Source organism: Aulonocara sp. 'chitande type north' Nkhata Bay, linkage group LG7, assembly GCF_057382095.1.
Source record: "Aulonocara sp. 'chitande type north' Nkhata Bay isolate Kocher_YH1m ecotype deep benthic linkage group LG7, A_spYH_male_GT1.1, whole genome shotgun sequence".
NCBI lineage: Eukaryota > Metazoa > Chordata > Actinopteri > Cichliformes > Cichlidae > Aulonocara > Aulonocara sp. 'chitande type north' Nkhata Bay.
In genome coordinates this window covers 38097607-38110851 of record NC_141350.1, presented here as the reverse complement: position 1 = coordinate 38110851, position 13245 = coordinate 38097607, and the positions used below count along the sequence as shown (strand labels likewise).

General features: G+C 39.0%; 2 protein-coding genes across 2 annotated transcripts; one reads left to right on the top strand and one right to left on the bottom strand.

Annotated features, from left to right (window-relative positions):
* Positions 1-468: 468 nt before the first annotated feature.
* LOC147325670 (heat shock protein 30-like) lies at positions 469-2207 on the bottom strand. Its single transcript, XM_086302495.1, has one exon. The coding sequence runs from the start codon at positions 1839-1841 to the stop codon at positions 1203-1205; it is 639 nt and encodes a 212-aa protein (XP_086158621.1). The 5' UTR covers positions 1842-2207; the 3' UTR covers positions 469-1202.
* A 1254-nt stretch (positions 2208-3461) lies between these two features.
* On the top strand, positions 3462-9682 carry stbd1 (starch binding domain 1). Its single transcript, XM_086300288.1, has 4 exons — positions 3462-3617; positions 3708-4008; positions 4966-5243; positions 6566-9682. Exons 2-4 carry the CDS (start codon positions 3714-3716, stop codon positions 8498-8500), a joined length of 2508 nt encoding a protein of 835 aa, XP_086156414.1. The 5' UTR covers positions 3462-3617; positions 3708-3713; the 3' UTR covers positions 8501-9682.
* The last annotated feature ends 3563 nt before the right edge of the window (positions 9683-13245 follow it).

The following is a 13245-nucleotide window of genomic DNA, read 5'->3' as shown; positions in this document are numbered from 1 at the left end:
ATCACCCTGTGGTCAACTCAAAGATTTGTTTTGAAAACAAACTCCTCGTTGCACAGAGTGAGACAAGCCCAGTGGACATTATTGGTCTAAATGTGACATCTAGTGGATATTTCATTTCATTTCATTAAGTGCTTTTAAATCTAAACTACGAATCCTTGAGGCCAAGTCCATAACATGTAACTGTTTCAATTAGATTGATTGTCATTTTAACTGACTTTTTTATTCTTATTTGAATTTTATTTTTTATTTTATTTGTATTCTTTCACTTATTGTTGCATGTGTGTTGTTGCTGCCTGTGTTTGAGTAATTTCTGTAACTGTGAGACATCTGCTGCTGCCTATCTTGCCCAGGTCTCCCTTGAAAAAGAGGTTTTTAATCTCAATGGGATCTTCCTGGTTAAATAAAGGTTAATAAATAAATAAATAAAAAATATCAGGGTTTTATACTACTTATATATATAAGTAGTATATAAGTAATATGTAAGTGGTACAGGGTGGGCTTTTAATTTATTAATGATATCACCATGACAATACAAAAGTGCATGAGACAGTGAAATAAAGCATGAATAATTTTACATTGCTATAATAACATATGAACGACTAAAACTCAGTTAAAAAAGAAAAAAGTACAGACATTTTATATGTTGAACAGTTATATCCAAATCTATTTTACAATATCATCAACATTAATGTTTTCAGCTTAGTGCTGTGTGTTGCTCTGAGTTTCTGTCCTGCTGATGTTTATTTTTAAAATAAAGACGTTTATTCTAAGGCCAAAATCTCACTTTAAGAAATATGTAAAAATTTTACAGTCTTTTACTTTTCGTTGACTCTTTCTAGTTAAACATAGAATCCATCTACATACTTGTTTCTGACTGTCTGTAAACTCAGTTCTATTGAAAGTTTAGAATGCTAAACATGCGCAGCAATTGTCCAAAATGGAAACAATAGTGGTTATTTAACATTTTCCTACTTTCAGTGAAAACAGTTTTATTTTTAAAGGTTTATAATATAAAATAATTATGTGAGTAAAAATTTTATTTTATTTTTGAAGCATTATTATGAACAAAAGAGTAAACCATGGTTTACCTTGGTTACCCCATGGTAATACATTTAACAAAAGCAGTTAAAAGAGAAAGTGGATTCATATTTTGAAAAAAAATTACATTAAAATGTTTCATTTGACACTGGTATAAACAACAATCAGTCCATGTTTTCAGGTTTGTCCTGTGTGCTGCTGTGTGTCTCTGTCCTGCTGTCTTCTGCCTGTGAACACACACTCTGCTGTGCTTTGTCCTCTGAGCTCCTCTTGATAGTCAGCTCTCTCTCAGCCTCTTCAACACACGGAGCTTTGGCTGCCTGGATGTGGAGCTTCCCATCTGGAGACAGGTGGCACGTGATGGTTTGAGGGTTCAGTCCTTCAGGCAGATCAAACTCCTGTCTGAACTCCTGCAGTCTGTAAGAGTACGAGCCTTTCCCATCCTCCTGCTTCTTCTCTGTCTTGCCACTGACTCTCAGCTTCCTGCCCACCTGCCTGACAGACAGCTCCTCTGGGGAAAAGCCTCGAGTGTCCAGCATCAGAGCAAACTTGTCTCCCTCTTTCTCCAGCTGGACGGCAACTGGCTGCACAGCCATGCTGCTTTGGAAAGGATCTGTCTCCTCCAGGATCCTGTGTTGAAGTTTATCCATCAGCTCCAGACTGCTGCACAGCTCCTGTAGGTTTCTCTGCAGGAGATCCTGCTGGTAGAACAGAGGCTTGATCTCTGGCCACAGACTGCGCACAGGCCAGTAGAAGTCCATGAATGGACTGAGTGCAGACTGGACTCCATGAGAGCACAGCATCTTCAGTGGGTTTAGTGTTGAGTCCTCTTCTTGTGAGATGAAACACTGTTCAGGTGTCTGTTGTCTTCTTGGTGTTGCTTGTCTTGCTTTCTGTCTCAGCAGTGAGACTGTCCCAGTTTATATATACTAAGTGGAGGAGTTCCAGAGTCTTCGGGAACTTTCCTGCATTTGCCACAGATCTCCACATGATGGAGCTGTTTCCCAGGAGTGCTTACTTTACTCAGTCTTTCCTGTTCCATCAGGAAGTTTGCTACTAGAATTAATTTCCTGACAGTGCAGAAGTGGTTTGGGATGAACTTCCAATTGCTCCTGGGTGGTTGGGGCTCGGTGTACCAGAGTATAAAAAATAAAATAAATAAATAAAAAATAAATAAAAAATAAATAAAAAATAAACGTCATCTTTGAAACCACTTATTTTGTTTGTAAAACAAGTTCTCATACAGGTAGACTGGATTATATCATAGCTCATTACATTTCTCACAGTTTAATAACAGACAAACAGTCTCAGCAGGTTAAGCTCATGAACGGTTTTACCAGTGAAAGTAATTATTAGCTGTAGTGTGAATGATAATTTTGAACAATATTTGAAGTACAAATAAACTGACATTAAACATGATTAAATGCATCTTTGAATCATTGTTATTTTATGCTTGAATGTTTGCACAAATTTCTTCAAATGAATGAATGAAAGTGAATTTAAAATAAAAAGACTTATTGAACTTCTATAAATAACAATGTCCTTTGTATGTTTGTATGTTTAATTTTTCATGTCTTTGTGGATTGCATACTGAGCTGATGTCTCTGTGTTTACAGTTACTCATATTTTAAAATTAAGGCTCCTATTTTGAAAACAGTTGATGTATGCTGAAAAGAAAACTCGACCAGAAACACATTTAAGTGAATCATTCATTATTGGTTTGAATTTCATTTTTTTATACTTTACATTCATTCTCAATTACTGCAAATCAAATGAAAGATCAATTTAATGAAATCTTTCTTTCATTTTGACTTGAAAATAAAATGTTATAACAATTTGGATTGAATATATGCTTAAGCACAAGTTAAAAACGGTTTGGCAAAAGTGGATAAAAATGTAAGAAATTAGTATTTCTTGGATTCATATTTCACATATTTCACAAAATATGAATCCATAGGCGACGGCAGAAAAAATATCCAGGTTTCCTGTAGTTTCAGGTCATTTCTCCATTTCTCCACTAGGTGTAGCTGCTACTCTAGTTTTTTTTTAATATAATAACGTTGTTTTTTGTTTTGTTTTTAAATAGACCACCATATTTATATAATTTTGTACGTTATATATATATATATATATATATATATATATATATATATATATATATATAGTCACCTTATCGGTTATTTGATGTACCAGTTCGTGGTTTTATTACCATTAGGTAACAACTATAACGTTACACAGAACACGGCTATTTTTGGTCACTGGTGATGTCGTGTAACAACATCAATAACGTTGGCCTGCATGAAGGAGAAATATTATTAAATACAGACCCAGGCTTTCTACATAGTCTCATCAAATAATATTGAGTCCCCGCCAGTGGTACTAAATCCTATCAGTCCACCCCGTCATGTCCGTTTTCAAGTGCGCTGCGATGAACGTGTGCAGTGGTTCGTCAGCGTTTTATCAATGAATTCTGCGCTCCCGTGATCCAATCAGCCAATGAACAGCTCGCACCTGCAGCCGTTCACAGCTTGGTAGCTTCAAGAGGTCACTACACTTTGAAACGTGGAAGGGAGAGCGTGGTGAGTTTTTAAACAGCGACAGCATTCAGCAGGGCCTTTAAACCGATATTAGAGCAGAACGGCTCATTCTTCTTCTCCTTTTAATTACAGATTGTAATGCCGGTGAAAAATAGCAACACCGTGGGTTTGGAGAGACGCGTGGATCTGGCCTCGCTTTTCTGTATGATCGGGCGGCACGGCCCAGCCGTGGCTCTGGCCGTGATAGCCATGGTGTCCATGGTGGCAGGTTTCATCATCTACCGAACAGTGAGGGGGAAGCGGAGAAAGGCCACAGCCGGAGCCACAAGCACCGACAGTGACAGCAGGGACGCCGGAGCGGAGACGCTTATACCGCCGGATCAGGAGCCGGAGCCGAGCCCGGAGGTTTTGCGCATCACGGCGGACTCAACAGGTACAGATTCGGATGAAACGTTAAAACCTGCGAGCTGCTGCAGTTTACTAGTGCGGGAATTTACGTATAACTTAATCTATATTATTATTTCGTAGCTTTGGTGGTAGATTCAGCTTAAGCTGCGTGCGCACAGACGTCAAAACCGAGCGTACTCCCCTTTCTTTCTGAAATACAACACTTTAAGCAGCCCATAATGGACTACAGCTCACAGTATACTGGTGTCTAGCCTTGTCACAGTCACGGCAAAAGATTAGCTCTAAAATATCAGGCAGATGTCCAAAAACAGACTTTTTATTTTTTATTATTATTATTATTATTGCAAAATTGAAAAAGGCTCCTCAAACATTGTTGCATTAGTAGCTTAAAGTAAGATGACAACCTTGGAGGTCTCGCCTGTTATATGAATTGTTCCTGCAGGAACAATGCAAAGTGTCTTTAATTACTTTCAGTGTTTGTTTGAAGCACCATGATATCTCAAAATGAATGGGCACAAGAAATGTAGCTAGAACAAGTCTGCGTATTAACATTTGATACAAACACTCAAACTGAAATACAATTGACTGAGGCTTTGCAAGAGGTTATGGCTAAAGAACTGTGCTGATTACTTTTAAGAGTGTTTATTTCATGAAGAATGGAAAATTGATAAGTTCCAGCAATGAATGAATACATAAATAAATAATCATCTTGCCTGATTTATGTCTGATCGTTAAGAAACTTGTCAAGTACAAGCTACTCATCCTGTCAAATATTAATAGACCATTTTAATAAAATGACTGCCAGTGATTAGTAATGACTTTAATTTTTAAGAGTGCTGTAATTTGGGTCACTTCTCATCTACTCTGACTAAAATGTATGAAGTGATCTAGATTATGCAAGTCAGATTCAGTACATTTTAGAAATAAATCAAAATAAACTTAATATTCAGCGTGTTTGTGTGTCTTTCTCCTGATGTCATAGTTGTGAAAGCTGAAGGCTGTTTAGATGTGGAGGAGGATACTGCTCTTAACATCAGGCATCGACGTCTCACTGCTGAGAAAAAAACGCCGCCTCACCGTCAACCCAAAAGTGACTCTGTACAAGACAACAAGCACAGTGCTTCAGTGCAGCAGGTAGCCGAGCTGCATGCAGAGGAGGAAGACAAAGGTGCTGAAATTGATGTGGAAACTGATGGCACAAATGGCACTATGGAGGAAGGTGAAAATAAGGTGATACAGAGCCACAAAGAAGAACTGAAGGTAAGCGGTTATCTTTACAAATTGCATATTTTGCCACAATTAAATTCACTTTTGGTAAATGAATGATTGTCTTGGAGTACAACTGATTGTGAAATTTTGCCATGGCACATGTATTCTATTGTTCAGTTACCCTTCTGTCTAGATCCCAACAACAGCAGGCACCATTGATTAGAAACCCAGCAGCTAATGACAATGAAAGTTGGCTACCAGTGGGTGGTGAAATAATGTTCAAGGTCTTGAACCCTTACGTTATCACCAACCCATTATTGGTTGTTTTTACTGAATGTGAGTTATTGGGGTCTGAAAACAATCAGGATTTTTTTTTTTTTTTTTTTAAGTGAAAGTCAAACAGATTTAAAGAAGTTAAACTCCAACTTCAGCATGAACACTAATATTGCTTCAGCTTTTCTGGATTTGTAGTCATTTGTTCCCAAAGGCAAAATAACCACTGATTCAGCTTTAATGCAATTATGCCTGTTTTGCTTAGATGGCTTTACATCTAATCTATCTTTGCTCTGTATTGGTCAAAAGCTGGGAAGTGGTTAGCTTGGCTAAAGTGATGGTGTGACTTGGCAGTCATTTTGAATGTTTTGGGGTTTTGTTTTTCCCTTCGGTAAAGCCCATATCTGAATGTCTCAGCTCACCAGCATTTTCTGTGGTTGAGCATAAAGACCACATGCATAGATTCCCCAATGACGGGCAATTTTAAACAAAAACAAAACAGGGAGGGAACGCGCACACATTTTGACTTTGCCCCAAAACATTGCTTGTAAAGCATTTCAAAACATTCTGGCTTCATTATTGGATTAATCAAGAGTGCAAACATAAACAGCTTTACCGCACATGATTAGCTAATGTTTCATGCTTGGATTGTTTAGCTCTTTGGGTGGAGTCTCAGAGGTTAGTTTAGGGCAGGGGTGGGCAATTCCAGGCCCCGAGGGCCGGTGTCCTGCAGGTTTTAGATCTCACCTTGGGTCAACACACCTGAATCGCATAATTAGTTCATTACCAGGCCTCTGGAGAACTTCAGGACATGTTGAGGAGCTAATTTATCAATTTAAATCAGCTGTGTTGGTTCAAGGACACATCTAAAACCTGCAGGGACACCGGCCCTCGGGCCTGGAATTGCCCACCCCTGGTTTAGGGCAAAGACTTGCAATGGGGAAAATGAGTGACTTGATAAAATCTCTGTATCTCTATGTAGTTTACATATTACATAATGCTAGTTTGGTGGTGGTCTTTAATCCTTCATATTTTTCTAACTATTGTGTGACTAAAACATTAAGACCTAAAGATTAAACGTATGTATTTTATGCATCTAGGTACTACAAGAAAAAGGCCAAGAGGATGATGTGCCTACTGAAATGGAATTGTCGAATAAGGAGGCCAGTCAAGAGGAGGAAAACCTTCTGGACATTTCAAAGAGCACAGCGGCCAACTTGGAAGAACCAATTGTTCATATTGAAGACATACCTGTTCCTTCCATCTGTTATTTCAAAGAAGAGAATCTTCAAGGTGTCACTGATTTCTCTAATGATTATAGCAACAATCACCATTTTCCAGAAGAAGAAAAGAAAAGTGGTGGTGAGGAGGCAGAAGAGGAGTTGGTAGATGACCAACTGACTTCTCAACAAGCCGGGATCAGCTCCACAGTGTTTGTTGAAGTAACCAAGCTACAGGGCCAGTGTCATGAGGTGATGCTATCCTTTCAACAAAATGCAGATGAAGACAATGTGAGTGATTCAACAGATATAAACTTCAACAGTCACCTGCTACAATTGGCTGAACAAAACAATGAAAGTGAGCTTGCCTGCAATCAAGACAGTGATGTAAAAGAGGAAGTACCCACTGAGGACATTGCCTCACGTGATGAAGAAAGTAATCCTTCAAGTGTAGTGCTGGACCACACCCTGCTCTGTTTGAACCATATGATCGAACCTGAAAACGCTGATAATGGTGATTCTAGCAGTGTAGCCAATGATGCAAAGGCCCAAATCTCTGGCATTGGGGAAATCTCCAGCTTGTCATCAGATCAACAGCAACTGCAAAGCAACATAAATGAAGATGACATTTCCCAAGCTCTGGGAGTCACCAGTGGGGCTGCTCCTGTCACATCTGAAGACGGTAAACTTCCTGTACTTCAGATTCCACTGCCGTCTTTTGAGCAAAGTGAGCCGACTTGGTCATCTTCTGGTCTTGGTGGTGAGAGTGGAATTTCAAGCATGACTGTCAGCCCTGATTTGCCAGATGTTATCAGTGAATATGAAATGCCAACTGAAAATGTGGCTCTCACAGTAAAAGATGATGCACAGTTCAAAGAGCACACTGAGGCTCAGAATGGCCTCCTTGATGATGAGGCTCGATCTGCCATGAATGAAGATCTAGCAAATGTGATATCCAGATCTTACCCATCATATTTTTCCCAGCAGACCCTCGGTGAGCAAATTGACTGGGCTAATGACAGTTCTTTAGCAGCCAATGAAGACATATTGGGACATGAAATTGAGGATCGCTACTATAGAGAGATGGAACAGGCTATAGAGCAGATGGCAGCCAATGTTACTAGCTTAACCGATGAGCTCGCAGTGAAAACAGACATGAAGGCTGATATCAAGGTTGTTGAAATCAATCAGAAGATGGAAAGGGCAGAGAAAGAGAAGGAGGAAGAGGACTATGAAAAGACTGAAATCAGTATCATGGAGGCAACTATGGACAATAATGAATGGATTACAGATGGAAACTACCAAGTTCTTCCCTGGATGAACCAGTCTGTCCCTCCTTTTGCCCAAAACCACACACAACTTGAGCCAGTTTCTACTGAAGCTGACCATCCAGGTGCTTCTGTCACAGATGCTACTTGTATAGATGCATCTCTGTCCTTGAATGATGTGAAACAGGCTATCCCGCTTTCCCCTGTTCATGAAAATGGCAAAAAGGTTGTGGCAGTCCAGCCCATGTCCCAGAATGTCAATGTGACTTTCCGCATCCATTATCTCACCCACTCACCACACCAGAAGGTGGCCATCACAGGGAGCCAGCAAGAGCTGGGGAACTGGAAGAAATTCATCCTGCTCGAGAGAGCCGAGGATGGGAATTGGGCCACTGTTGTCAGCCTGCCTGCAGAGAGTATCGTGGAGTGGAAGTTTGTGGTGATGGACAAGGGTGAGGTGTGCCGTTGGGAAGAATGTGGAAACCGCCTCCTGGATACAGGCTACGGAGACGACCTGCTTGTGCACAAATGGTGGGGATTATTGTAAACGATTTGTTGAAAAGGCTGCAGTTTGAGATTAGCAGGTGCACCAGGCGTTCAAACTGTGTTCACGACCAGGTAAAGTTGTGTTTATGTTTGTCAGTAAATTGATAAAACATTATGATTAAATTTGGGGCAGTTAAGTTTGGGTTCAAACTGGGCTAATTTTGGTTGAAAGCAACTGTTTCTACTTGATACAGATTGCAAATTTCCAATTTTATAGCAAAAACAATAAATGATCTTTTAGTGTTAAATTCATTAGTCTATTGAAGTGAAATGCTCTTGAACTTTTTTCTTATTATTTGTACAAGCAAAAACGTCAAACTTGAGCCTTGCAGTGTCTTTGTTTCCCACATGCCAGTTCCCCCGAGAATGGCTTTGACTTCTGCAGTTTTAAATCATTTAAACATCATTTTACTAATATAAGACTTGGAAGCATGAAATTTCAACCAGATTTATTCTAGTATAAACCTAGATGCAGTATACAGGTGACGGAAACTTCCAGCAACACAATTCCCTGACAGACTAGCTCTTATAAAACCTCTGATGGGACCTTCTAATAGCCAGTAATTAGGTATGCGTTTTCAGGGACTGGGAAATATTTTGATCAAAACACTGAACCATTACACAAGATGGCTTGATTCCCCTTTTACAATACCACTGATTATGCAAACTACTCCTCCTTAACAGGATGATTTAATGCAAGCGTAAATGAAGAGATTACTGTCCATATGCTGCTTGAATATGCCTGTCTGTAAGGATAAATGCACATAATTAAATTTTACTAAAGCAATAAATACAGCAATAATTGTTACGTACGATCGTTGTTACATCAGGTACTCTTAATGCATTTACCACTAAACTGTGATGGTTGTAACTTCAATGCTGCTTTTATCTCATGGGACTATTTGCATGCAAGACAGTCCCATTGTTGTTAATAAATGTGCCTTGTGAAAATGATTTTCTACTGTGTTGTAATGCATCAAACATGTCTTTTGAATAATTTGATTAGCTACTTAAGAGAAAATTATTCACTAGTTATCTGGTTCATTTGGTTCTTAATCGTGTAGTGTATATAGCCTTTGTGTCTCAGATTCTATCATTGTATCCTGATATGAAATATTGTGATGATGCTACTTAATGTTGGTTATTGTGGAGATGGTTATTAAATAAACGAATCTTAAATCTCCTGAATGTTTCTTAAGCATGTAAATTTATTCAAAACTCTTTAAATGCTTTAATACACATTTAAGAAAATAGTGCCTTAAGCACTACATTTGAAGAACACTATTTTATTTATTTTAACAAAGAGCTAACATATGAGGATATGTTTTGCTGTCTGCTAATCATTTACAGCAGTTGCAACAGACCAAACCAGATGCAGTTGGTTTTTGAAGTTATTGCACCAAAAAAAAAAAACCTTTCAACTTTCAGACCACCCCTTTTTTTTTTTTTTTTTTTTGGAACCATTGGCAAAGACTGACCTTGTTTTGAGTCCAGCTGGCACAGAGGTGTCTCATGCAGTGGAAAGCATCGTTAGCGGGGATATTTTCATGCCAGCTTGTCAGCTCAATTCAGCAGTGAGCTGAAGGTGACTCTGCTCTATCTGGAAAGAAATGTTTTTGATCTTCTGGTCTAGGAATTGTGGATGGTGACCAATCTGCCTATAATACAGGCCAAAATGCAGTCCTGTTAGTTACCTATTCTGTGCAGCAGAATTGATGTTTTGTGAAATAATCTAACAGTATGAAATTATATGTAAGCACTGAAATTTAAAATGCAGTACAGAAGCAATGCCCCCCCTTCAGTCATTTAATTAGATTTTAAGTGCTCATTTAATTGTCAAATCAAACTCAAAGTAAGTCATGCAGAAAAATTGCTCACAAAAGATTTAAAACAATTATTCTCATTAGCACAGAGTTTAATGTGATTGGAAAGGAAGCCATCAAAAAGCTCAAATTCCAATCTTACAATCACGAGAACTTGCTTTGCTCCATCCACTTGTACAGTTCACATTTCATAGACATTTACATTTGGATAGCTCATGTCAGTCCAAAGTGATTATTACTTAATGTTGGCTTGGGTATTGAACCTTTGCAGAGTTAACATCATGTTCATCATATTTAAGCAATACCTTCTTTGACCCACTGAAAATGAGATCAATAGGACTCTGCCCAGCTCTAAGTCACGTGATTTCTGTTGTCTTCTATTTCAAAAGGGAAACCTTTGCCTCTTTGACCCAAATTTACCAGAAGATGTATTCATACTGCACAGACTCTAGGTTTACATTGATGTAGACATGTAGTAAAAGTGGAAGGAAAAATTATCTTTAAGTTAAACCTTTTGCAAATAAATGAGATACATTTTACAACATGCACAATTTTGGAGCACACTCCCTCACTTGTGCTAACATGCCAGCTGGGGGTTGGAGTACCTTTTATTGTTAAGGCTAATCCTTTATTTAGATACAAGGCTTGCAAGTGACACCACTTAAGCCAGGGGTGTCCAACTCCAGGCCTCAAGGGCTAGTGTCCTGCAGGTTTTAGATATCACCCTGGGTTAAAACACACCTGAATCAATTAGTTTATTACCAGGCCTCTGGGAAAACTTCAAGACATGTTGAGGAGGTGATTTAGCCATTTAAATCAGCTGTGGTGGATCAAGGACACATCTAAAACCTGCAGGACACCAGCCCTTGAGGCCTGGAGTTGGACACCCTTGACTTAAGCTCTTCTTATAGATAACTCATTTCAGATCTTTCTGTCTCTACATGAGCCTCTATACTCACCTGCTGTGAGTATCAGTATTTGTCAAATAGCTAAACACTTCAGCCACCATTAAACTGTTGTTTGAGCTCCTGTAAGGCTGGTGTCTTAACACTGAGTCACCAGTCTAATCTGGAAACAATTTCAGGCTCTTAACATATTTAGACTGCCTAGACTGAACAAAGCCTTCAAATCAACAGTCTCAAATGGTTAGTCAGCTGTTATATTTATGTTCCCCTGTGAAGTATATTCATGTGCTCTGGATGGGGAATGACCTGCAGGGTTACAGTCCAACCAGTTGAACGTAGTTTTACTGAACCCCCAATCACATAAAGTGATTTCTTTAGTTCAGAATTTACTGATCCCACTTTCTTGAATACACTAGAGATGATTTCAGATGGTTTCTTTCCACGATTAAAGCATTTGAAAATCAGTGTGTTTTAAATACACAGCCTTCAGACCTGAACAGCATTGACTCTGAAATAACAGAAGTACGTAAAAAGCTGATTTAAACCACAACAATACCACAGATTTAAATCCGTGGTATTGCTCAGCAAAGCTCAGCAATTTTTAAAATATAAATGCCATAACCATATTGATTCTTGAGTATGATAGCAAAGAACACTCAGAAATTCAGATATGCTTGGTTTGTCTTAAGCGAATATGTCTTCAGACACTTAAAAGTTGTTCTTAACATAAACCAGAGCACTGTCTCCTTGGCTCTACCACATAACAATTCTTAGTTCAAGTTGGACTGCCAAGTGTGAAATTCTTTCTCTTGAATTTCAGACTGTCTCTTCTTACAGAAGCCAACCAGTAAGACGGGGGGGGGGGGGGTTGTATGCAGGTGTCTGTTCTGTTTTTATAACTCACTGTTTTTAACAAATTCTTTGAATGTATGTATTTTCCCTTCACTCCACTTTCTTTTCTTTCCTCCATTTTAGACCATTTTAAACCAGCACTGTTGGCTATGTCTGGCTCAATAAATATTAATGGGGTAAAGGATTTACCCTGCTTCTTTTGATGCTTTACTACTGTTTTTTATTATTCTTACGTGATTATTTAAAGATATGGGATGAAGGGTCAATTTCTAAGTTATTCCAAAATGTAAGAATGACCAAGTTAATAGTCATAATGCCATGTCATAGTTAGGGTGTGCCATACATGCAGGCTATTAATAATATAACATGCAAGAGCTTCTCCCTGCTCTGTACAGTGAGATCCTCCGATGACCTTCACTGGACTGTCAAGCATGCTGGCTGCGCTGCATGGCCACGAAAGGAGGAGCAGTCAGTGTGGGTTAAAGTGGAAAGGAAGGAAGCTACATGAGCAGAGTTTTATCAGTGTAATACAAACTGATTTCCAGTGTTAAAATACAATTTAACATGGAGACTTTCAAAAGATTTTAATTTATTCGTCATGTCTTCACTCAGTGGCTTTAATAATTATTTTATTGGTCTACATGTTTCTTGTCTACTTATTTTTGGTCTTCTATGCAGTCCCTCGGTTTCTATGTTTAAAAAGAAATGCACTGCTCCATAAAGCCCCAGGCAGTACAAACTGACCTGTTTCTTTATAAGCCAACTAAAAGCTCTTCTGGATCTGTGCCACACTGGAACAGCCCTCTGTCAGTGAGGTCGTTGCTCGCCGTCTCAGAGGACACTGCAGTTGTGAGATGAATGCAGCTGTGTTTGTGTACAATGGGAAGTGTTAGTGAAATACGTGATTGTGAGGGATGTTACGTCCCTCTGCAGCTTTTAATCGTCTCAGTGTTTTCAGCTGGTGCTAATTGGCCACACCTAGTCAGGTGTGGATAAAAGCATACCTGAGGCAAGCTTTCCGGCAGTCCACTAGTCTTTGCCTTGGTGGCACCAGCCATTTTAGCCAACCTGGTTTTCCATTTTAGGATGAAACCTCTTCTCACCCACACTCTGTTATTCATCTCCTTTTTTTTATGTTGCGGCTTTTGAGCCGGGTCGTAACATAA

Bases quoted from the DNA above. Each gene is read 5' to 3' on its own strand.
- LOC147325670 (XM_086302495.1), bottom strand. From the start codon at position 1,841: ATGCTGTGCTCTCATGGAGTCCAGTCTGCACTCAGTCCATTCATGGAC.
- stbd1 (XM_086300288.1), top strand. From the start codon at position 3,714: ATGCCGGTGAAAAATAGCAACACCGTGGGTTTGGAGAGACGCGTGGAT. The intron at 4,009-4,965 runs GTACAGATTCGG...CTGATGTCATAG, and splicing joins CATCACGGCGGACTCAACAG to TTGTGAAAGCTGAAGGCTGT. The intron at 5,244-6,565 runs GTAAGCGGTTAT...TTATGCATCTAG, and splicing joins GCCACAAAGAAGAACTGAAG to GTACTACAAGAAAAAGGCCA.